The 26,566-nt window shown below is 35.2% G+C and overlaps 1 protein-coding gene across 15 annotated transcripts in view; it reads left to right on the top strand.

The window, feature by feature from the left end:
* RAPGEF2 (Rap guanine nucleotide exchange factor 2) overlaps positions 1-26,566 on the top strand; it is a 258,949-nt gene that overhangs the window by 193,041 nt on the left and 39,342 nt on the right. For all 15 annotated transcript variants that reach the window (XM_010338554.3, XM_010338550.3, XM_010338551.3 and 12 more), the window contains 2 exons: positions 8,410-8,541; positions 19,807-19,984. In XM_010338554.3, coding sequence (XP_010336856.1) covers positions 8,410-8,541; positions 19,807-19,984 — 310 coding nt within the window. The remainder of the gene's footprint in view (positions 1-8,409; positions 8,542-19,806; positions 19,985-26,566) is intronic.

Genomic DNA, 26,566 nt, shown 5'->3' with positions numbered 1-26,566 from the left:
GATGGAGTCTCGCTCAGTTGCCCAGGCTGGAGTGTAGTGGTGCAATCTTAGCTCACTGCAACCTCCACCTCCCGATTTCGTGATTCTCCTGCCTCAGCATCATGAGTAGCTGGGATTACAGGTGGGCACCACAAGCCCAGCTAATTTTTCTTTTATAGTTTTAGTAGAGGCAGGGTTTCTCCACGTTGGTCAGGCAGCTCTGGAACTCCTGACCTCATGATCCACTTGCCTTGGCTTCCCAAAGTGCTGGGGTTACAGACAGATGTGAGCCACCACGCCCGGCCCAATACGGTCTCTTTTCAACCAGTTCTCTAATTTTGATTGTTTTCCTCATTGAGGTTCCAAGTGTACTATTCGTGTTTAAACTGTCCTCATTTTGTAAATGTAAGAATTAATTCCTTTCTGCCTTGGAATAGGGCTAGGGTACCATATTTCAGTAGCTAATTCCACCAGGTAAATATATTTACTTGGACAGCAAGCCATGTGAAATATTCAGTATGTAAGCCACATCTTTTCAAGCCCTCTCTGTTACAACTGTCTCTAAAACATTATCATAATATAGTAAAGTAACAAGGAACATTTGAAATACATCCCCTCCCTGCCCTGCAAAAACACAAAACACAGTGGCGTTTCTTTTCAGACTGTCATCTTAAGAGGCAGCATGCTCCTTATGGCAGGAGTAAAGTTTTGTGGTTATACTATGCTTAGTTTGTAGCATGTATCTGCACCAAGTACATACTATTTTCGAGGCTTTTGTAATCAAATATAATAAGGCAATACACACAAAAGCACAAAACTACCCAAGTTGTTATCACTTTGAGAGAATTCTAAACTATGGAAATTTGAATATTTATAAAAGAGAGTAATTGGACTATAAGCATATCATGACAATGAAGTTACTTAGTTTTCAAAATTTCAAAATTTATTATGGTTTTCTAAGCAGTGAGTTCCTCTCCATATAAATGCATGATTTATTTAAAATGTAATATGTAGACTTTGGGAAAAATATGTAGTAAGTGAACTACCATAATGGTAGTTTTAGGTATGACAGTGTCAAAACTAGCTGATTTTTTTTTTTTTTGGTTGGCTTCTTTGTTTCCACTGAGTTTGAAAATATCTGGCCTGAGGTGGTAGAGGATGTTGACTGGAAAAATGACCGAAGAAATGAGAAGGAAGAGAGAGGCATTTGGATCACAGTTATTATTTCATTTGATTATTACATTATGGTCACTTCATAGAAGAAACTAAAGTGCAGAGAAGTTAATTAACTTGCCCAGGGTCTCTTGACTTAGGAGGTAGCTGAACAGAAGATAAATCCATACATGGCTAACATGAGACTTCTATCTTCTGAACCTTGTAGGAAGCTGGAAGATTGTTAAGTTCTTACAAATTGTTAATTTTCTTTTTCTTTTTTTTTTTAGTAGAGACAGGGTTTCACCATGTTGCCCAGGATGGTCTCGATCTCTTGACCTCATGATCTACCTGCCTCGGCTTCCCAAAGTGCTGGGATTACAGGCTTGAGCCACCGTGCCCAGCCTCAAATTGTTAATTTTCTTAGCAGGTTTCTCCAGTAGATGAAAGCAAATAAATTTTTGCATAACTATTCTTATAAAGCATAGTTATATCAGCACCTTAAAAGTCTACCTCTAGTTTAATCAGAAAAGCATTAGAGCTTAATCAGTTTTTTAAATTATTAACTCATGACACATCGAGAAAACTTTTGTTTCCTGACATTATATATATATATTTATAAGCAAAATAAATTGTATGTTTTGCAAAAATCTTTCTCTTTGCTTTGTGGAATACTGATAGATGAAGAATTCAAGAATGGGTGTTGTATCTAGATTGTATATAATATAAAGAGGTGATGAGAGTAGTCAGAATTACTTTGGTGAATAATATTTAAAAGTCCAAATGTTTACTTTTTCTGATGTTCTTAAAGAAATATGATTTAAAGAAATAAAAGTTGATCAGATTATAAACTGGTCTTTTAAATGAGCTACTAAAAAATTTCCTGCCTCCTCCTCAAGCTGCATGTAGAAACAAGTCGGAGTGTCAGAAGTCGTAGTACCTGAAAAGATTAGTGGCAGAAAGGAAAAAAAAAGTTTTAAGAGTGTGGGTGTGAAAAGATTAGTGGCAGAAAGGAAAAAAAAAGTTTTAAGAGTGTGGGTGTGTGTGTATGTGCATGTCTAAAGAAAGAGAAACAATACGAATGGCTTTTAAAACAACTTGAGTTCCAGAGGGAGTGAAGGATAGTGTCCATAGCTAGATGACTTTGGCCACAAAAGCCCTTTCTGGGCATAGCTCAATAATCCATTGACATCTAGGGTTAGATTCCAGCTACAGGAATCATGAAGCTGGAAGGGACCTGCACCTTGCAGAGTCTGGTTTGTGATGATCTATACTTAATGCTTCTTGAGTCATTTCTGTGTGCCAAGCAGTTCTCTAAGTCCTTCACACTCATTAATTTATTCAGTCCTCACAACACAGGTTTTCAATAAATGATGAATGAATGCTGAATAAAAATATGGTGTCCTTAATTTTTTACAAATATCTCAGAGAAAAATAGAAAGTATGTCTAGTAATATACTGACTCTACCTTGTAGAGATTAAAAACATAAAGACTCAGAACTCTAAGGATGATACGGGAAAACCAGAGTTCATTTGTGTAAATTCTGTGTGATACGTCTTAATACAAAATTAGTTTAGTCACTAAGTGTGATATTTAATTTACTTTAAATAGTTTTATTCAAGGTAAGAAACCTGGGAAGATTGACCAGATTCCAGTGATCACCTCAAACATTGTGCATTCTATTGTGACTGTTACTTAAAGTGGTCCCAAGATTAGTTTGGGAAATTAACAATTAAATACATTTCAGTCAATAGACAGTATTTTTTAACTGTTGGATTTCTCATCGGTCCTAAGATGATAATGATATATATGTATCATGGACTATGACTCTTACATTAAAAAAGAGAGAGAGAGAAAAATGCCTCTGTTGCTAATAGAATTTCACAAAACTCATCCCCTACACTTGGGGATCTGGTACCACAGATGCTGGTCTATATTAGTAATTATATCAGTAATTCAGGATGGAAAGGAAGAAGAAGGGCAGCCACCCTTGTCTCCATTACACTGTTATCAATTTTAGGTATTTTGCCAGTTTAACAGTGTTTTCTTATGATATCAGAGACTTCAAGGCATCCATACTCACTGTCTTTATGTTCAAGATAAAGTTCATGTATTAGCTAATAATTTTATAAATGCCAACCATTAGATTAATACCTCAATGATTATCAAGTTTCTATTTATATATTATAGAGACTTCACATGTAGAGTTTATGTTTTCAAATCTGATTATGGTAGCATCTCTGTCCTACATTATAAAAAAAAAACTATTATACAAATGATACCAAGATTTTATTAAACTGATTAATTTTAGGTTTATAAGCATAAGCATATAAGTATAAACCTAAAATTAATATAATCTGGTTTAAATATATAATATAATCTGATTTAAGTATGATTTAAGAATCTGATTTAAATATTACCCTTGTTTATGTATTTAGCAGTGTTAGTAGTTAAACTATGATTCAACCATTTGCCTAAGAGTAGTTTATTAAAATTGTGATTCACAGGTAGTGTTTTTTACGACTATAGCTTTCTTGTTCCAGGAAAAATATTTGAGCAGTAATATATTTAAATAATCAAATACTTAAAAAATATTTAAGTGATAAAATTTTTTTTAAATATTTGATTAATATTTTAAATAGATGAAAAGATTCCTTTGAATTGGGTTCTTAATTGTTGGGAAATACATTGGTATTAAAAATACATAAAATGTGTTGATTTCTCATTTAATTAACTTAGTTATTGATTTTATTCAGGTAATTACTGTATTTCTAGGTTTAACCAAAAAAATTTTACTTTTTTGAACAGAATTTCTGTTAGAAATGGTGGCTACAGTCACAAGATAATTCACAACCCAATTTAACCTGTAATTTAATTAAATAGCATACTGATACTTAGCAATTTAAATTGACACTGGGTCAAGCTTCGAAAAAAGTTTAGAATAAGTGATCCTTGCTGTCATGTTGTGCCCTTCTTGTACATGTATCTCAGATCTGTGTTGTTCTGATGCCCTTGGGTTTAAATGTGAGCATCTGCACCTGTGTCTACCTCATGACCTTCAACCCCAACAAGGTTTGTTTGCCTCCTAGAAACTCCGTTTTTACTAGGCATGGGCTCAGGTCTCTATTCCATTAGTGTCATGGCAGAGCCAAATCAGTTTCTTTCCTTATGAGAACACCTTTTATAACATCTCCCATTCCATAACTTGACTAATGTGTATTGGCAATAAAATTTAATAATAATGCCAGCCGAAGTGGCTCATGCCTATAATCCTAGCACTTTGGGAGGCCAAGGTGGGTGGATCAATTGAGGCCAGCAGTTCGAGGCCAGTGTGGCCAGCATGGTGAAAGCCTGTCTCTGCTTAAAAAAAGAAAAAAAGAATTAGCCAGTGTGGTGATGGGCACCTGTAATCTCAGCTATTCAGGAGGCTGAGGCAGGAGAATCACTTAAATCCGGGAGGTGGAGTTGCAATGAGCTGAGATTGTGCCACCTCATCGCGCCCCACTCCACCCGCGGCAACAGAGCAAGATTCTGTCTCCCCCCCCAAAAAAGAAAAGAAATACTATTGTTATCCTAATTGGTGGGAAAATATTTTTAAGGTTTTTTTGAACATGGCATCCATTCTTACATATCTCATATTAAAAGGTATTTAATCCTGATCTATATATGCATTTACTCTGATATATCATTTTTTCATGCTATTCTGCAAAGAACACAAATAGTAGGGAGAAAGGGATAAAAACAGTGTAATGGCTCACACCTGTAATCCCAGCACTTTGAGAGGCTGAGGAGGAGGGAGAATTGCTTAAGGCCAGAAGTTTGAGACCAACCTGGGCAACATAGAGAGGCCCCTTTATTAGCAACAAAAAATTTACAAATTACGTTGGTGTGGTGGCACGTGCCTATAGTTCCAACTACTCAGAAGGCTGAGATGGGAGGATCACTTCAGCCCAGGAGTTTAAGGCTACAGTGAGCCATGGTTGTGCCTCTACACTCCAGCTGGGCAATGGAGCAAGACCCTGTCTTTAAAATTAAAAAAAAACAAGGATATGAACAGATACTTTACAAAAGAAGACATACAGGAGGCCAACAAACATATGAAAAAATGCTCATCATCACTGGTCATCAGAGAAATGCAAATCAAAACCACATTGAGATACCATCTCACACCAGTTAGAATGGCGATCATTAAAAAATCGGGAAACAACAGATGCTGGAGAGGATGTGGAGAAATAGGAACACTTTTACACTGTTGGTGGGAATGTAAATTAATTCAACCATTGTGGAAGACAGTGTGGCGATTCCTCAAGGACCTAAAAATAGAAATCCCATTTGACCCAGCAATCCCATTACTGGGTATATATCCAAAGGATTATAAATCATTCTACTACAAGGACACGTGCACACGAATGTTCATTGCAGCACTGTTTACAATAGCAAAGACCTGGAACCAACCCAAATGCCCAACGATGATAGACTGGATAGGGAAAATGTGGTACATATACACCATGGAATATTATGCAGCCATCAAAAACGATGAGTTCACGTCCTTTATAGGGACATGGATGAACCTGGAAACCATCATTCTCAGCAAACTGACACAAGAGCAGAAAATCAAACACCGTATATTCTCGCTCATAGGCGGGTGTTGAACAATGAGAACACATGGACACAGGGAGGGGAGCACTACACACTGGGGTCTGTTGGGGGGAAATGGGGGAGGGGCGGGGAGTGGGGAGGTGGGAAGAGATAGCATGGGGAGAAATGACAGATACAGGTGAGGGGACAGAAGGCAGCAAAGCACACTGCCATGTGTGTACCTATGCAACAATCTTGCATGTTCATCACATGTACCCCAAAACCTAAAATGCAATAAAAAAAAAAAAGAAAAAAAAAAAAAAAAAAAAAAAAAACCAAAAAAACACATTTATTTTCTATTGTTTCTTAACACCTGTCACAGTGAATTTGGGGATAATAGAGGTTTGGAATTAGGAATGTCTTACTCATCTTGATATTCTCTGCCCTAGCAGAGTGTATGACATAGCAGGTACTCAATAAGTATTTATTAAGTAGAATTGAATTTTTAAAAGCCAAAATATTTCTTTCTCTTTTGACAGTCTTTATGGTTCTGGGCCTAACATTTCCATATAATTCTGATATTTGTGACTGTAAGTAGGCACAGATGAATAGATTGTGGTATATAAAAACTGAATAAATGTCTCTTATGTTAGGTTGGGAGCTCTTACAGCTCCTTGTACTCTTCATACAGTGAATTCTTAGGGAAGATGTGCACATGATGGATTCTGAAGAGTCCTGTGAGAACTGAATAAATAAAATGTAAAAATTTATTAGATAGTTTTATCTTCATTTGACACATTAAGTTAATTTAAAAAAAATAGATCACACTATGTGGCACATCAACCTAAGCCATGTCTGTAAAAGACAATCAATAGAAATCAGTTTATTGTTCTCTAATTACATGTACTGATTGATGTCTTTTAACATCTCTAAGCCATAGAGTAATGTTTCCCCAGTTGCTTTCTGCAGTAAGTGACTGAATTAAATGGAAATGTAGCTAAGATGGTGAAGGGTATCTATCCTGCCTATGAACATATTTATTTTAATATCTGATCACCATCATTTAGCTACATGTAAAATCATAGTCATTAATACATATCTGCAAACTTCTATCTTTGAATTGTTCCTGGAGAAGTCCTGCAAATATTTCACTATTCTACATTATGAATGAAACATATAAATTCTTAATTTAGAGGTATTTGCCTATCCCTTACAGAGTAGTTGTTAATCTCTTAAATGTTATATATTTCACAACATCTTCAATTACCAGTTTCCTTAAAAACATTGTTAGTAAGATAGGTTTGTGATAATTCCACTTCTCCAAGCTCCCTCAACAAATGGATTTTTCTCCATTTATTTGGCACCTAGTTATATGCCCCTATTAAATTTATATTACATCTGTCCTTTGTATGCCTTATATCCCATAAAGTTATTATTTCTAAATAGGTTGTATGTAAATATTGTTAAAGATAGTTCACTTAAGGTAGAGAAGGGTATAATCTATTCAGAGAGTAGGTCTGAACTATTAGGGGATATACATGCATTTTGCTTACTTGGAGTACTGAAGTACCAAATCCATTAATCATTGTCCTAAGTCCAAACTGTCTGTCTTGTGAGGCTTACTCTAAACTATGCAGTAACATTTTGGAGGGGGAGAGGGAATGAGCCTCAAAAGGTAGACAGGAATATTACTGAGGTTAACATAAGTTTTAGCAATTAGTCCCTATATTTATAACTATTCACCAGCTAAATAGGATCAATATGCAAGAGAGAATGTTATCAGTATTTTATGATGCTAGTTAATATGTATTTTGAAATGCTGTTTATTATTAGCTCAGGAGTATAATATATGATATTATAGATAAATATATTTTTAATTCAAAAGAATCGGCAATAACTAATAAGAGTAAGATTCTAAGAATCTCACGTCTGTTTTCTTAGATTCTCACTTGACTAGGGCATAATAAGAGAAAAGGGGCTCAGTAAGTATTTGTTAAACCAATGTATGAGTGTTTTTTTTTTTTTTTTAAATGCATTTTCTCTGGTATATAAGGGGTGGTAGAAGGGATAAGGGATGCTTAGCAAATGTGCTTATTTTCATAGAGACTATTTTTATTTAAACATGAACATGTAGAAAATTGATATTTATGTATATGAGTACAGATAGGTAAGTGTTGACTTTAACTTTCTAAGTTCTTTGAGGGCATTCTTTTCTCTTCATAGAGCCCAGTTCAGTTGCTTGTATGACAGTACACTTCATCGATTTCAAAGTGCTCTCTCTCTCTATCTTTTTTTTTTAACCTTTAAACATCATTTGGGTATAAAAGAAGCTTAAGTCTGGCTTTTTGCCACAAAGTTGCATTGTGATGGCTAATAAATAATGGTAGCCTAATTTGCTCATTGATGTGTGATTGGAAAATTTTAGCTTACTAAATTAATACTCAAGTTTATCTTAATCACCATACCCACCTATTTAAAGAATTTAGTGTTATTTAAGGTTCATTATGTCCCCATACACTTTAAAAATTATTATGTGATTTTTGGTAAATAGGACATAATTTAGTAATTTGTGGGTTTGGAAAACGAATACCATTTTTAGTTCAATGGTATAGAGTAAAATATGACATTTTAATTTTAAAATGGCTTCTTGGAGTTCTTGATTCAGATTGTAATCCTAGTTTTTCCTGCTCCTTCCATAGCTTCCTGCAGATTTCACAAAACTGCATCTTACTGACAGTCTCCACCCACAGGTGACCCACGTTTCTTCTAGCCATTCAGGATGTAGTATCACTAGTGATTCTGGAAGCAGCAGTCTTTCTGATATCTACCAGGTAAGAGGATGTTTTCCTTGTCATTTGCTTCATTTTCATTTATTCCAAGAAATTTTAAGGTTCTCACTTGATAGAATCTATAAAGCAAATACATGTGCGTATATGATATGTGCATGTATGTACATAAAAATATTAATGTTTATATATATTATTTTTAAGGTGTAGAACTGCTGTCTAATTGTACTGCCTCTGCTATTACAAGTTATCAACGTGTTTCTTTTTTATTTGTATAAATTTGTGGGGTAAAAGTGTAATTTGGTTGCATGGAGAGATTGCATAGTGGTGAAGTCATGGCTTTCAGGGTATACATCACCCCAGTAACTTACATGGTGCCCATTAAGGAATCTCTCATTATACACCCCCTACTCCCTCATACTCTGAGTCTACACTGCTTATTATTCCACACTCTGCATCCATGTGTAAACATTATTTAGCTCCCACTTGTGACTGAGAACATGTATTTTTCTGTGTGTGACTTATGACAATTAAGATAGTGGCCTCCACTTCCATCCATATTGCTGCAAAAGACATGATTTCATTTTTTTATGGCTGAATATTATTCCATTGCGTATATGTATTAAACTTTATTCAATCATTTATTGATGAACACTTTGGTTGATTCTGTAATCTTTGCTATTGGTAGTAGTGCTACAATAAACATACAGGTGCAGTTATCTTTTTGATAGTGATTTATTTTCCTTTGGATACTCAGTCATGAGATTGGTAGATGGAATGGTAGTTTTATTTTTAGTTCTTAGAGAAATCTCCATACTGTTTTTCAGCATAGGTTGTACTGTTTTACATTCCACCAGCTGCATATATGTGTTCTCTTATCTCCACAGTCTCACCATCTGTTACTATTTTTATCTTTTTCATGATAGCCATTCTGACTGGTGAAAGATAATGTCTCATTATGGTTTTAACTTAATGTTTCCTCTAATGATTAGTGATATTACACATTTTTTCATATGTCTGTTGGCTATTTGTATGTCTTCTTTTGAAAATGTCTATTCATGTCCTTTTCCCACTTTTTAATGGGATTATTTTGATTTTTGTTGTTGTTGTCATTCAGTTGTTTGACCTTCTGGATATGAGTCTCTAGAAGAATGCATAGTTAGCAAATATTTTCTTCCATTCTACAGATGTATCTGTTCACTCTGTTGACTATTTCTTTTACTGCGCAGAATCTTTTTACTTTTTAGAAGCCTTCTAAAATGGACAAAGAAGTCCCATTTGTCTGTTTTTGTTGCCTGAGCTTTTGAGGTCTTAGTCATGAATTCTTTGCCTAAATCAGTGTCCAAAAGAATTTTGCCTAGATTGTCTTTTAATATTTTTATAGTTTGAGGTCTTAAGTCTTCGATCCTTTTTGAGTTGGTTTTTATATATGCTGAAAGATAGGAGTCCAGTTTCATTACGCTATATATGGTAATCCAATTTTCCCAGCACCATTTATTGTAAAAGGTAGATTTTCCCCAGTGCATGTTCATCTTGGCTTTGTCAAAGATCAGTTGGCTGTTAATATGCGACTTTATTTCTGGGTTCTTTATTTTGTTCCATTGATCTGTGTACCTATTTTTATACCAGTATCATGCTGTTTTGTTATAACCTTGTAGTATAATATGGTTTTTTTGCTCAACATTGCTTTCACTGTTCAGGCTCTTTTGTGGTTACATAGGAACTTTAGGGGTTTTTTTTGTTTGTTTTTTGTGTGTGTGTTTTGTTTTTTTTTTTTCTAAGTCTGTGAAAAAAATTATGCTGGTATTTTGAAAGGAATTACATTCAATCTATATATTGCTTTAGGTAATGTGGTCATTTTAATGATATTCCTTCAATCCATGAGCATGGAGTGTTTTTTTCATTGTTTGTGTCATCTACAATTTCTTTCATCATTATTTTGTAGTTTTTCTTGTAGAGATCTTTCACCTCCTTGGTCAAATATATTCTAGATATTTTTATTATTTTTTTGTAGCTATTGTAAGTGAGATTGCTTTCTTGATTTTGTTCTCAGCTAGATTGTTATTGGTGTGTAGAAATGCTACTGATTTTTGCACATTGATTTTGCTTTCTGAAACTGCCCTGAATTCTTTTATCGAATCTAAAAATTTTTAGTAGAGTCTTTAAGGATTTCTGTACGTAATAAGATCATTCCATCAGTAAACAGGAATAATTTCACTTCCTCTTTTCCAATTTGGATGCCTTTCATTTCTTTTTCTTTCCTAATTGCTCTGGTTAGAACTTAGAATACTATTTAGAATAGGAGTGGGAAAGTGGGCATCTTTGTTACAGTTCTTAGAGGAAATGCATTCAACTTTTCCCTGTTTAGTAAGATGTTGGCTGTAGGTTTGTCATATATCGTATAAGTTTTTCTTATTAAAGTCCACACTGAGTGTGACAAAAGGAAGGGGATATTAAGACTGGATTATTGAATTACCTTCCTTGGTTTTTAAAAAAATTACCTATATATTTAGTATCTGCTTAAATTTGTATGACACTGATGAATGGAAAATAAACTAGAGTTATAGGATTCCAAAAATGGTTTTAAAACAAAATCATTTTAATTGTTAAGAAATGTTTTATTAGCTTAGAATATGCAAATTTAGGAAAAGAGACTGAAATATACACAAAAAATCCTTATTTAGGCCTTCAAATACATTCTGTTACTATTGGATTGTATATGGTTTCAAACAAAAGAACATTATTCTTACAAGAATAATTCTTGGCTTATTAGGAACTGTAGCATGATATAACCATAAAAGTAACTTTCTTTAGAGACAGTGTTGTTATAAAGGATCATTGTTGTATTTAGTTAGTGCTGTTTTTTTTTTAACGTACGTATTGAAAGTTAGTGAACAATTAAGAACACCATAAATACAAGACATATTCTTTTAGATCCTAAATTTAGTAGATCTTAAAAAATAAATTTTCTTTTAAAGAGATAATATATTAGGTATATACTTTTCTCAGTTTACCCCCTCATCACATACATACACCATTTATTCTGAATGTTGACTTTGCTAAACATTTATGGAAGAGTTCCCTTGTGTAAAACAACCAACAGTATACATAAAAGCTATACTTTAGCTTATATTAATTAAAATATTATGACGGAGCCTTTGTCCTCTAAACTTTGGGATGATTATTATACATCTTGAAAATTTACAGTGGGAAGGTTATAGCAATTATCACTGTCTCATCAAATACATACAAACTTGGATGAAACTCCTAAAAGGTACATCTATTGAGAGAATAAAGTAACTCGTTTGGCCTGGCACAGTGGCTCACACCTATAATCCCAGCCCTTTGGGAGGCCAGCCAAGGCAGGGAGATCACTTGAGGCCAGGAGTCTGAGACCAGTCTGGCCAACATGATGAAACCCTGTCTCTACTAAAATATGAAAATGAGCCGGGTGTGGTGGCGCAGGCCTGTCATCTCAGCTACTCGGGAGGCTGAGGCATGAGAATCTCTTGAGTCCCAGAGGTTGTTACAGCATTGAGCTGAGATCTCCCCACTTTATTCCAGCCTGTGGGGCAGAGCGAGACTGCGTCTCAAAAAACAAAAAGTAACTTGTCTGTATAATTGATTGAGGCATATTCTGAGGGGAATTCTAGTCATAGGTGCTTTTACCTTGAATAGGCTGGATAGGTTCATGAGGAAATGCAGATGGTACTACTTCTACCCCTGGTTATCATCTGAATGTGAAACCAGAGTGTGGGCGAGAGTTCCTAATTGCTCTAACATAGTTGGAGTTTGCAGCCTCTTTCTGGCTTTATCTTGGGGGTGTACATGAAGAACAGGATCCCTGTGCATTATTTCAGTTCACTTAGTTGAGTTTCAAAGCTATTTGTTTCCAATTCAATGACAGGCATGTAGACTGTAAGTTTATATCCATCATAAGGAAAAATCCATAGATGTATCTAAGGATCTAGTTATTGGCTATGCAAAACTTAACATTTAATAGAGATTTTTCAGTAGACCACTTCTATTATCTTTGAATCAGAACTTAAAATGAGAAGTCTGACATGTACCTGGTTCAACTTCCTGACTTGCATTTGAATCGTCTACTTCTTTGTTGTGAATCGAGCATCCGGTTTATTCTCGAACAATTCCAAGGATGAGCAACTTTCTCCCATGGCAGCCCACTAATGTTTGTACAGTTCTGACTTCAGAGGTCTCTTCCTTTTTTGTTGAAAGCCGTCACATTGAAGTGAGAATAAATGCTCATGAGATGGACACAGAGAGATTATATATATTTTATTACACTTAGGTTCTGGGGTACATGTGCAAAGCATGCAGGATTGTTGCATAGGTACATACATGGCAATGTGGTTTGCTGCCACCATCTCCCCCGTCACCTGTATCTGGCATTTCTCCCCGTTATCCCTTCCCAACCTCCCTACCCCTCACTGTCCCTCTCCTATTCTCCCCCAGCAGACCCCAGTGTGTGATGCTCCCCTCCCTGTGTCCATGTGTTCTCATTGTTCAACACCCGCCTATGAGTGAGAACATGTGGTGTTTGTTTTTCTGTTCTTGTGTCAGTTTGCTGAGAATGATGGTTTCCAGATTCATCCATGTCCCTACAAAGTGCATGAACTCATCGTTTTTTATGGCTGCATAGTATTCCATGGTGTATGTGTGCCACATTTTTCTTGTCCAGTCTATCACTGATGGGCATTTGGGTTGGTTCCAGGTCTTTGCTATTGTAAACAGGGCCACAGTGAACATAGGTGTGCATGTGTCTTTATAATAGAATGATTTATACTCCTTTGGATATATACCCAGTAATGCGATTGCTGAGTCAAATGAAATTTCTATTTCTAGATCCTTGAGGAATTGCCACACTGTCTTCCACCATGGTTGAACTAATTTACACTCCCACCAACAGTGTAAAAGTGTTCCTATTTCTCCACATCCTCTCCAGCATCTGTTGTCTCCAGATTTTTTAATGATCACCATTCTAACTGGCATGAGATGATATCTCCATGTAGTTTTGATTTGCATTTCTCTAATGACCAGTGATGATGAGCATTTCTTCATATGTTTTTAGGTCTCATAAATGTCTTCTTTTGAAAAACATCTGGTCATAGCCTTTGCCCACTTTAGAATGGGTTTGTTTTTTTCTTGTAAATCTGTTTTAGTTCTTTGTAGATTCTAGATATTAGCCCTTTGTCAGATGGATAGATTGCAAAAGTTTTTCCCCATTATGATGTTAATGCTGTGCACCAGGGAGATATGACCAGAATAATGTTGCTGACATGGTGGGAAGAGAGGCATTCAAGAGTAAAGAGGAATGACTAACCTTAAGAGAAGAAACACTGCTCTGTTTTTAACAAGGACACATCCTGGGGAGTTTGGGAGTGGAGGGAGTTCCTGTCTCAGGCTTCTGTTTTCTCTTGGAAGAATTGAGTTTATTTGTGAGAGTTGAGTGAGTTGGCAGGTAGAGAGTTTTAAGGAGAGAGAAGTTTTGAAATAATAGTTGCAGAGAATAGGAGAACAAATTGACCAGAGAAATGGAGATTCAACTGAGTTAGTGCCCTCAAATAAAGTGATTTCCCTCTGCTCTGTTAAGTAATTTTCTCCACTGTAAGCACAAAGAAAGCAAGGATTTGACTTCACCCAGGACTGAAGTTTGTTAAGTGAGTGTAATACAAAGATGGGTAGAGGAACAAGGCAAGCATTTTCTGACTACAGATCATAGCTTTTGTATGCCTTCTGCCTGTAATGTTTTCTCCTAACTTGATCCTTTTTTTCAAGTATCATCTCCTCAGAGAGTTCTTCCTTTATAACCCTCTGTAAAGCAAGTCTTCCATTTTTATTCCTTTCCTGCCTAGTCTTTATTTCCTTCCTAGATGCTGATTGAAACAATTATTACTTTCTGTGTTGTGTCTCTGCCTAGTAGAATGACACCTTCAAGAAGGCAGGGAACTTGTCTCCATTTTTTTCCCCTAGAGCCTAGTACAGTGCCAGGAAATTTTAGGCATTCAGTAAAGATGTGTTGAATGAATGTATTTGAAATAATAGACTAGGAAATATAAACTGGATATGAAAGGAAGTTAAAACAGGAGGTGTGAACACTAGACACAGAGGGTAATAGAGTCTTGAAGAGCAAAGATTCTTCTTAAGTTGAAAAAGGGTTACCTTGGAAGCAGATGGGAGCAGGTTGAAAGAATAGAATGTTGTTGGTGATTGAAAGCTTTAATGCCTAAATTAGTGATACAAGACAATGCCATTTCCAGCCACGATAAGGTCCTGATTAAATGGTGTGGCTGTCAGAGCCAGTGGCTTAGGCAAACCGAAAATGCTTGTACAAAAATAGATAGATCAATAGAACAGAGAGTTCAAGCAAAATGGAACTCATGTGTAAGGATGTAATATGTAATAGAGGAAACTTCACAAATCAATAAAGTGATGGATCATTCAATAAATGGTCTTTGGGGTTGGAGAGTCATGTTGTATTCTCATTTTGTATCATAATTAAAATAAATTCCTGATAAACTAAAAAGTTACCAAACAATGTTTTAATAAAGGATCAAAACATTGTGTAATTAAAACATCAATTGATACGAAGATTTAAAGTCAAAATGTAACGATTTATGCAAATAAGAAAAATACTCAGCTCACAATGTTAAAATGTTCAAAGGACAGTAGTAGGTAACTTACAGAAAAGAAAATGCAAATGTATCCACCTTAAATAAGTTATTTAAAGCGTATTAGCAATTGAGGAGTATATAAGGATTTAAATATGAAATTATTCTGCTTATCAAATTAGTACAGATTTTCTTACTTAAAATAAACATTTATAGACATTTTTATATACTCGTCGTAGGATTGTAATTTTGGAGAAGCAACCTAACAATTTGCATTAAGAGCTTTAAAAAATTGTTCTTCTCTTTTAGGCATATACATGCATTTAATAAGCAAAACCTTTTTGGCAAGTAATTTTAAAGCGCTTACTGATAAAATGTGCAGTATTTGATTTTTATTTTAGTTAAATTAATACTTGAGCTTTATGGCATTAAAAGTTTTTTGTTAATTTTCTTGATTCTTTTTTAAAATGTAAAATTGGTTCTAAGAACTGTGTTTGCAATAGCAGAATATAGTCCCTTTTTATTTAAATAAATTGTGGAGCTTTCAGTATTGCTCTGAGAATATTATTTTTAAAGGAGTATTACTATTTAAATATTAATAGACAACAAAATCTGTGGTAGTCTGTGCATGTATAAGATAAATTGAAGGCAGGAGTTATTTGGCTAACTTTAACTGTGTAAACCTTTCTCCTTGTTCCTGAGACAGATAAAATCAGATAAAGTTTTAAATATAAAGTATCTGTTTTAGTGTCTTTGTTTAGAAAAAAGGATTTAAAGACAGGCATGAGTCTTAGTAGTGTGGTCTTTTGGGGGACGCTAGAAAACAAGTGTTTTTTATTTATATGCAAGTATGTATTTAAAGTTTTTATCTTTTGTCAATTAGTAAAATGGAAGACATTTTAATACTGTGTTATACTTCAACTATTTTCTTTATAACTGCCTATTAGTATTTCTTGGTTAGTCAGACCTGATTTTGAGTCCTGGCACAGTTGCTGGCTTTTGTTTTGCTTACGTTGAACAACTTATTTAATTTCCTTGACATTTTCTCCCCTGTAAAATAGGGTTAATAATACTAACTTGCTGAATTGATATGGAGATTATTATGTATTAAAACACCAAGTTTAGTGTTAGAGACATATGATAGTCATTCAATATAGGATCACTATTTTTATAATTGTTGCACGTACCAGTTGGCCAGAATGTATTGGTACAGTTAGTCTAAGATATTATTTTACAAGTATATAAGAAGAATACAATGTTTAGTAGAATTTTGGCGGGTTTTTAGTCAAATTCCACAAATATAAATTGTGTGCTAGGTTCATTGCTGGTACAGGGAGAGGTGGAAGGTATATAAGTACTAAGATGAAGAATGTATCCCCTTAAGGAAGGGACTTTTGATTTAGCTTGAGATTGACTTTCTTTTTCCCTTATTGGATTCAAAAACAGTCCTATGAATAGTAAGAAACCGTACCTACAGTTTACATCAATGATAATATGGGCTCGTGGAGGTTAAGTGACTTTGCTAAAATCCCATAGTGAATAGTAGAGGTGAGATTTGAAGCCCCAAAGCTATGAGTTTGTTCCCACAGTACGTTTTACATTCTAGGCACTCTTGAGTTTAGTACTCCTCCTGGAGACCAGTTTGTGTTCATTAAACTTTTAACTCCACTCAGTCTCTAAACATCTTACTGTCCACAAGGCAGTGATATTATGAAATTAGTAGGTTCCTGAAAAGTTATTTATCAAGTTCTTTAAAAAGTATGATTTAGGGAATCTGTAGTATTTTAAAATGGATATTTATTTTAAGTATCTCTAAATTTTTGGTTTAGTAAATGTTATTTTATGAATAGTTTGTTTCTTAAAGCATGGAGTACACATAGAGATAGCAAAGCAACTGTGATCTTTTACATAAATAAAGTGGAAGGAAGGTTCAGTTTGGGAGAGAGAAATCTAGTTGACAGCTGATAAGTCTTTATGTTCTGCTTCAGACTTAAAGATTTTTAAAATTTCTGTCTTTGATAGTGTTCTTTTTTCACTCTATGCTAATGTTAAAAAATGTTTATATAGAGAACTGATAATATTTTTGAAAATGTAAAGTGATGAGTAATAAATAATCTTCAATGTGAAGATGAAACTGAGGTGAAAATGTGATCATAGCAAGCATTAGCAAACTGTATTTCTATCTTCAGGGTCAGGGACTGATAGCCTTGTTGACCTATTTTCTCTAACCACAACCTTGGCATACTATATCACAACAAGTTCTACTTTAGTTTCCTTCTTAAATCTAGAAATGATTCGGTTAATTTGGAGTTTAAATTATGAGATGTGTTTCTCAGTGTGTCACAGTTCTGTTGGTATGGGCTGCAATGGTTTATTGCTCTCCTACCTGCAGTGTCTTTGCTTACAATGACCACACCATTGAACTTTTGTAAACATTAGTTTTTCTGTCTTCAACTACTTTCCCCTTACGTTTTAAAAAAAAATAATATATGCATTTTAGTTCAGGAAATTGTACCTAAAGAACAGAAAATATGATTAAAACTCATTGTTAACTCATACTTGTATTATTTCAAAATGTAGGATTAAATCTTATGTTCTGTGATATGAACCAAGACTTTACAAAGGTGAAACTTTTTTGATAAGAAAATAGCACAGGCTGCGTGCAGTGGCTCACACCTGTAATCCCAGCACTTTGGGAGGTTACAGTGGTCAGATCACTTGAGGCCAGGAGTTCAAGACTGGCCTGGCCAACATGATGAAACTCCATCTCTACTAAAAGCACAAAAATAAGCCGGGTGTGGTGGTGCACACCTGTAGTTCCAGCAAGGCATGAGAATCGCGTGAACCCAGGAGGCAGAGGTTGCAGTGAGCTGAGATCATGCCATTACACTCCATCCTGGGCAACAGCAAGACTCTGTCTCAAAAAAAAAAAAAAAAGGAAACAAAAACCACAATTTATTCTGTAAATATTAAATTATAGGAAAAGGATAGATCCTTACATAAACCACATTTACATTCAGTGAATGTTAAAAAGAGACAGATTAGATTGTGGTCAAGACTCTGAAGCCATAATTCCTGGGTTCTAGTCTTGATTCCATCCACAGTTTATCAGCAGCATGACCTTGGAAAAATGATTTATCTTCACCTAAGTGTTCAGAGGATAATAAAAGTTAATAATGGCTCTTACTTTATAGGGTTGTTTTAAGGGATAAATGAGTTAATATAAATACATAGTAATTAAAGCAGTGCCTGACACATTGTAAGTATGCAGTGTTAGCTTATTATCAGTCAATATATTTTCTTCTCTCTTTTTTAGAAAAATTTGTCTCTTTAAAAATAAGGCATTTATTATCTTTGAGAATCATATTGGCTATGATTTATTTGAAGTTGATGAACTTTGTAATGTACATTTTCTACAAAATTAATAATTGTATACTGTTTTCAAGATTTTGGTATTTCATCTGGAAAAACACTTATGATCTTCAAGATTGATATAGTAAATATTTAATTGAATTCATTTTTACTATGCTTAACTGATAAGTAAAGTCTAGGTAAATAATGTCAAATAAGATATACATTATACATATATATATGCTGAGATGATAGTCACAAAAGGCTACATATTGACCTGAAAAGGATAACTCTTTTAGGATTCAGCTAACCCAACAAAAGAGACCATCTTGAAATGTGTGATTCCAGTGACTTAGAAAATTCGTGTAGCCGGGCGCAGTGGCTCAAGCCTGTAATCCCAGCACTTTGGGAGGCCGAGGCGGGTGGATCACGAGGTCGAGAGATCGAGACCAACCTGGTCAACATGGTGAAACCCCGTCTCTACTAAAAATACAAAAAATTAGCTGGGCATGGTGGTGCGTGCCTATAATCCCAGCTACTCAGGAGGCTGAGGCAGGAGAATTGCCTGAACCCAGGAGGCGGAGGTTGCGGTGAGCCGAGATCGCGCCATTGCACTCCAGCCTGGGTAACAAGAGCGAAACTCCGTCTCAAAAAAAAAAAAAAAAAAAAAAAAAAAAAAAAAGAAAATTCGTGTATATCTTGTTAACTTGAAATTTGGTGATGTGGTGACCTGTGTTCATGAATAGGAAGAAAAAGCATGTTGCCTTTAAGCATTTGGTCTCCTATAGTGTTTCTTGATTTACAGTTTAACAGTGGTCATTGGGATAATCCCAACAAATTGTTAATGTTTTATTTGCATATTTATCAAGTTACCTTTGATTTGTGGCTCATTTTTCCATAAGGACTATCTAATAGGGGAGAAATGGTCCAGTCTTCTTGGCATTAATAAATTCACACCTATTTTGCAAAAGGAATTGCTCAGAATTGTCATCCTTAAGCTGTTAGTATAAGCCATTCTCGTTGAAAAAAATGGAGTGAAAACAAATATTATCTTTTTCTTCTTTATTCTGTGTTTCAAATGCCATACGACAGCTCAGATAGGAAATCAAAATTACTGAGGTAAAGTGATTATTTCTGACCAACAGTTTAATAGGAGGCGAAATCACTCATATTTTGTTAAAGTAATTGTTATATGTAGTTTCCGGTGCATAAATGATTGTTGGATAGAAAAATAAACAGAAGCATTATTTTGAATGAGGCTTGCTCTCATTTTTTGGTCCCCGAAGATTTATTTACTTAACATAGTTTATTTTTGTGCGTGTGTCTTAAGGCCACAGAAAGCGAGGCTGGTGATATGGACCTGAGTGGGTTGCCAGAAACAGCAGTGGATTCCGAGGACGACGATGATGAAGAAGACATTGAGAGAGCATCAGATCCTCTGATGAGTAGGGACATTGTGAGAGACTGCCTAGAGAAGGACCCAATTGACCGGACAGATGATGACATTGGTAAGCTTGACTAAGAAAATGAATCCAAGAGCAATTAAAAATATTTAGTGGTAAAATTGTCCAGTGAAATAGAGCCCAAGACTAGAAGGCTTAAAAAATCATTAATTTATTGATTTTCTTTATAAACAGTAGTATTTCTTGGATATAAATTGGAAAAAACCAGGTTTACTCAGTTTTATCTTCAGGAGTCTACAAATAATAATGTGAATGAAACTTCTTAGTAGATCCTTTCCACGTAAGTCCTTTCTTAAGCTTAGTTTATGATGGGGAAAAAAAAAAAAGTTAAAATTAGCCTTTCAAGTAGTATTACTTCTATTAATTTTCTCTTGAACACTGTTCTTGTTAAGCTCATGTTTTTTGTATGTAAACATAAAGGCAGTTGATAAAATTGTCATGTAAATGAATTTGCTTCTACTCTGGTTTCATATGAAGATGCAAGTGGGTAGAAGGAGACAGCAAAATACCAGATTCGTGGCATATGGGCTGTGTGATGGTCGAGACTTTCTTTTGCTGTTTTTCTTCTTTTTTTAATTTTTATGTTCAGGAGTACAAGTACAGTTTTGTTACATGGGAAAACCTGTATCATGGGGATTTGTTGTACAGATTATTTCATCACCCAAGTGTTAAGCCTAGCAACCATTGGTTATTTTTCCTGAACTTCTTCCTCCTCTCACCTTCTACTCTCCAAAAGGCCCCAGTTGTGTGTCCCTCTCTATGTGTTCATGTGTTCTCCTCATTTAGTTCCCACTTCTAAGTAAGAACATGCAGTATTTGGTTTCTGTTCCTCTCTTAGTTTGCTAAGGATAATGTCCTTCAACTCCATCTGTGTCCCTGCAAAGGATATGATCTTGCTCTTCTTATTGCTGCATTGTATTCCACAGTGTTTATGTACCACATTTTCTTTATTCAATCTATCATTGATGGGAATTTAGGTTGATTCCTTGTCTTTGCTATTGTGAATTTTGCTGCAATGACTTCCAAGTTTACCCAGAGGTTAAAATTTTAAGTAGCTTTATATTAACCTTTTCATCATAGCAAGAGTTGATTGTGTAGTAATGGTTTTGGGTTTGAGTATGCCTCTAAGACTCTGGCTTGTTCCTTAAAACACCGGAAATGAGAGCAGCTTCTGTTGGGAGTCATCTTTCCATGAGAGTTCCAGGGTTCATAGTCACCCTTGCCTCAGCTCCATTTATCTATTCTACCACTCCCCCAATTCTTGGGCCAATACGTGTTTGAAGAGCAGTTAAGTGAACTAACTCTGTTGGAATTAGGTATAGGATGGTGTAGAGTGGCTTGTTGCCTGAGTTTGAGTGACATAAACATGTTTGAGGAAAAACTTTCACCATTTCAGCTATTTACATATTCTAGGAAATGAAAGGCAAAAAGCAAAACCTTAGATTAGACAGTCAAAATTTAATTGAAATAATTTATAGGAATTGCTGTTTATAGATGAATATCATATGGTAATTATTACTCATTCATTCAGCTGCTGTAGGTGAGCACCTTCTATGCACTGAGCAGTTTTCTAGGTGCTGGCAACTCATTCAGTGCTAAACAAGGGCAAAAGAAGTCCTTGCTCTGTTGCAGAGTATTAGGGGAGACGTGTTATCAGCTAGTGAACAAGTAAACTCATTGCAGGTAATGAGTGCAATGAAGAATAATAAAGTGGAGACCGGGTGATGGAAGCAGGGGAGTGGCCTGAGTGGAATGGTTCTGTTTCACCCCCTGTAGACTTAGGTTTGCACTTTTCATGTTTTTGATACTGCATGTGGATCTGATTCACAGTTTCTAAAAATGGGTTTCACTCGGCTGGACGTGGTGGCTCACGCCTGTAATCCAAGCACTTTGGAGGCCAAGGCGGGCCAATCACCTGAGGTCGGGAGTTCAAGACCAGCCTGACCAACGTGGTGAAACCCCATCTTAAAAAAAAAAAAAAAATGGGTTTCACACTCTCTTTCCTTGTTTGCCTTCTTGGGTCCGATACCACATGTTCAGCTGATTTCCAGTGTCCAGAATTGCATTTCACATTCTCATTCTTTGTCCTTGTCAATTTCTTTCTTTTTTAATCCCCTGTAGTTTTAAGGAAAAAATTAAATTGGAGTGTATTCAGTTTACAATTTCAATTCGGAATCTTTGCTCATAGGTGCTTTAAAAAAAATTAAATGGAACTTGCTTATGAATAGATTGATTTGGAATTTATCATTTTGTAAACTAATGTATCTTTTTTGAATCTGTTCATTTTAAAATAGTTGTGGAAGAAAATGCTGATTATTAAAATATATGTAGCATGTCTGTCATTCCTGGAAATTTAAGACTTTCAGTTGATACCTGAGAAGCCCTCTCTCCCAGAATCTCTAGAAAGCAGCAGCCATGTTGATTCCTATAAATAAATACAAAGCCATCTTTTTTTTTAAAAAAAAAAAAAAAGAAAGAAAATACTTGTCAATATAATTCCTACAGTGAGTAACACTTAATTGAATACCTGTTTACTTGCAAGCAGTGACAACTGTTTGCATCTATCAAATATACATTTATTTAAAGTAATTACTAACATAACAGAGAAGTCCTAAAGGGTGTTGTTTGTTCTATGTAAGATCTTGAAAGATTTTGTATTCTACTTCCCTGAAAATAAAATGTGTGAGAACTGTTTAGCTCTTGTTAAATGTAACTCATCCTCCAGGATTTAATTAGACACCCTTTATATAAAATACAAACATCTGTATGGTTGATGTTTTCTCTAGATGTCTTTCTTCCTACCCAACTTCCTCTTCCCCTGCAAAAAAAGGGAGAAAGTTTGTGTATGCACGCACATGAGTGCATGCGTGAGTGTTTAAGGTGAATCAAATGAAATTGCTAATATTTGAACACTTTTACCAGCTGCAGGAAAAAAAATTCCCTTTGGTTTCTGTTAGATTCTTGGGTATACTTTTGTTTCAGTACTTTGAAGGAAGGGACTTTATCATACTAATTTTTGCCCTGGAACACATAATTTTGTTGGTATTCCATTATTAAATGGTTGTAAAAAAATTTTTTTTTGTTTTGAGGGCTTGACACAGTAAAGGACTACTTTAATATCTTTTAACAAACCTCGGGTTTGTTTAAAAAATTTAATAAAAACATTTCTTACATAAAATTTTATCAAGCAAACCAAGATAAGCTAATTTTCTGGATTGGCTTTGTCTTCTGGTATCTGTAAGTTAATTATTTGGTTTTTTTAAATGGTACATTGTCAATAAATGTTTTTAAAACATAATATTTTCCCATATACATTAGATAGGTGGCAACAGAGTATCATTCTAATAGGTAAGTGTATAAGTCTATAGATTTTGTTCTAAGAAATATAATAGAAAGTAGTCCTGTTTCTCATCCATAGCTTCTTTTCATGTGTCCTGGAGACTGTCCTAGTATCTATCCCAGCCTCTGAATTCTTGGCTACCCTAAGCTATTTAAGTCTGTATGATACCTGTGGCATTGTCAGAGTTTTGAGCCCCCTCTAGCAGGAGACTCCACCCCTGAGCCGTAGACTACTAGTGCCTGACCTGTTAGGAGCTGGGCTGCACAGGAGGAGGTGAGCAGAAGGTGAGGGAGCATTACCACCTGAGCCCCACCTCCCGTCAGATCAGTGGCAGCATTAGTTTCTCATAGGAGTGCAAACCCTACTGTGAACTCCACATGCAAGGGTTCTGGGTTGTGTACTCCTTATGCCTGATGATCTGAGGTAGAACAGTTTCATCCCAAAATTATCCCCCCACACCCACCAGCCTCACACACTGACCATGAAAAAACTGTCTTTCACAAAACCTGTCTATGGTGCCAAAAAGGTTGGAGACCGCTGCCCTATAGCCACTGCTTTTGTTTCGTGTGTGTGTGTATCTGTGTGTGTGTATACATACACAGATTGGTTATGAAATAGTTCTTTATTTTTAAAAATTGCTCCAATCATCTAGTATAATATAACATAGAAGTTACCACAAAACCAGTGATACCATTATTGAATCTTAAAATCTTAAAAAGTCTTACATGCCATCTAGTTTAACATTTATGTATTTCTGGTTTTTCAACTGAGCCTGGATAATCATGTACATTTACTATTAGATCTTTCTGCCTTCTTTATTCTTATAATATATGATTCACAGATATTTTCTATCCTGTTCTATTTTTTTAATGCTAGCCACTACACATATATCACAAATTAAATTCATGACCCACTAATAAAGCAAGCAGTATGTCTACACAAAGCACTTTAAAATTATTGCAACAAATACTTGTGAAGGTGCATTTTATTTTCTTCCCTCTTTTTGTTTTCCGATTATATATATGGTAATTATTTGACTTGTATTGTTACCTAATCAGGTACTAAATTCAAAACATTTCTGACAATTTCTGACCCAGATTTTTCTTAAAACATTTCTTAAAATGTTTGCTTATCCAACAAAATTTAGCAACTACTAGAGGTGGAAGAAAGTAAAATGCATGGTCTATAGGTAATAGTGTCATATTTTATGGTAAGGGGTGAGGGATGATGGCTAACGAAAACAGAGGCTGGAAACAGCAGAACTAACTGGGATGTGCTTCAGAGGACCAAGACTTGTTCACTTGCCTTTATGACTCAAATCAGAAGGTCAATGCATTGGTAAAACAGTGATTCCTGCCTCCCATATGTGATAGATATGGGTCATCTCTTGCAGTGGTTTTCAGAATTGCTTTACTGCTTCTCCAGGAATAAAAACATTTTATGGTACAGCACAGACACTCCTACTCATTCTAGAAATAAAAGTTCCACGAAACAGAATGTATTCTTCCTTTATCTGATGTGCTTTGATAGTTTAACTTCTTTTTTTAAAAATACTGGCAGCAAAAGTAAAGTGATTTCCTGACACATAAATTTGAGTCAGGTTGCAGAACACTGTCCTGTTGGACAGACTCTTTGGGTACACCTATCATTATCATTTTCCTTATTGCCAGAGCCCCCCTGTGTAATGAAAAGTCTTATGTAGGACGGATGACGTAGATTCCAATCAGAACATGCCATTGCCCAGCTGGGCCAGAGAAAACCACTCAGTCTGTCCTTCCAGAAATGTTGTATCTGGGAAAATATATACACAACATATATCTTTCTGTTGTACTTTGTTTTACCAGTTAAAAAACTATATCCAAGAACATAAAATTTGTCACTAAATCTTAACAGATAGTAGGACTATACATAGGGAATGTTTGATTATGTATAAGAAATATCTAGTATAATTTTTATTTAGCTGAAAGTTTGAATGATATCATGATTATTATAATAATGACAATAATAGCAGTTCTCATTTATTATTTACTCTGTGCCATGGACTTTTATCATATTTATTGCATTTTATTCTCACAGCCATCCAGTAAAGTAGATATTATATTTTTAAGTGAGAAAACTATAACAGGTAAATTAATCAACTTGCCCAAAGTAATGCAATTAGTCAGCATTTAAATGTCCAGTATATACCCTGTGCTCTTTAAAGTCCGGCATGACCTTTGGAAGCAGATGGTCCTGAATCATGTCACTGCCACCTTTTTTTTTTTTTTTTTTTTAAAGAGAGTCTCACTCTTTGACCCAGGATGGAGTGCATTGTCACAATCACAGTTCACTATAACCTCTTTGACCCAGGATGGAGTGCATTGTCACAATCACAGTTCACTATAACCTCAAACTCTTGGGCTTAAGCAGTCCTCCCACCTCGGCCTCCTCAGTAGCTGGAACTGTAGGCACGTACTAGCATATGTAGCTGATTTTTAAAGTATTTTATAGAGATAAAGTCTTGCTATGTTGCCCAGGCTGGTCTTAAACTCCTGGGCTCAAGCAGTTCTCCTGCTTTAATCTTCCAAAATGTTGGGAATATAGGCACGAGCCACCGTGCCTGGTCTTGCCATCTCTTAATTATATGATGCTGAGCCTTGGTTTCCTCCCTATGAAATTAAAAGGAAAATATACTTCACAGAGCCATCATGAGGAGTAAGGAAAGAACTTGCTACATAGTTAGTAAATCTATTGAATGATAGGGAAACAAAGGACTTTTAAAAATAGAAAACCCAGGACTTGAAGAGACTGTGACATCAGCAGCTAGCATCGTACCAAGGTAGAAGCTCTTTTCTCCACAGCATCCCATTAAGAAGGAAGAGTGATCAAACTTCCTTTTTGGCCTATAATTTTTTAATTGATCGGTTTTTATGTATTTGGTCCATGGAAAATATTCCTTAGAATGTTTTTGAATTAAATATAGTTATTTCTGCTGACTATTTTAGGCATCCACCTGCCCAAAAAGTGGAAGAATGGACCAACTGACTTGTTGGAGAATTCTGAGCCGCCTTTCATTTTCACTCTTACAATAATAAGCCTTATATCCCATTTACAGTTGAAATTTCCCATTTGAAGTTTAGTAACATCTTTAGTGGCATTTGAACTGGAGTTACAATGTAAACTGTTGACTCTAATTCAACAAGTAAAAGGCATGATTTCCAAAGTGACAATTCTTTGTGTACCTGCAAGAAGTTCAACTGGTGCTAAAGATACTTGAGATGCATTTTTCAATAAGCAAAATTGTAGCG

The sequence above is a fragment of the Saimiri boliviensis genome, chromosome 3, assembly GCF_048565385.1.
Source record: "Saimiri boliviensis isolate mSaiBol1 chromosome 3, mSaiBol1.pri, whole genome shotgun sequence".
In the NCBI taxonomy this organism is placed as follows: domain Eukaryota; kingdom Metazoa; phylum Chordata; class Mammalia; order Primates; family Cebidae; genus Saimiri; species Saimiri boliviensis.
Note: the sequence above shows the minus strand (reverse complement) of the source record. Positions and strands in the feature narration are given on the sequence as shown.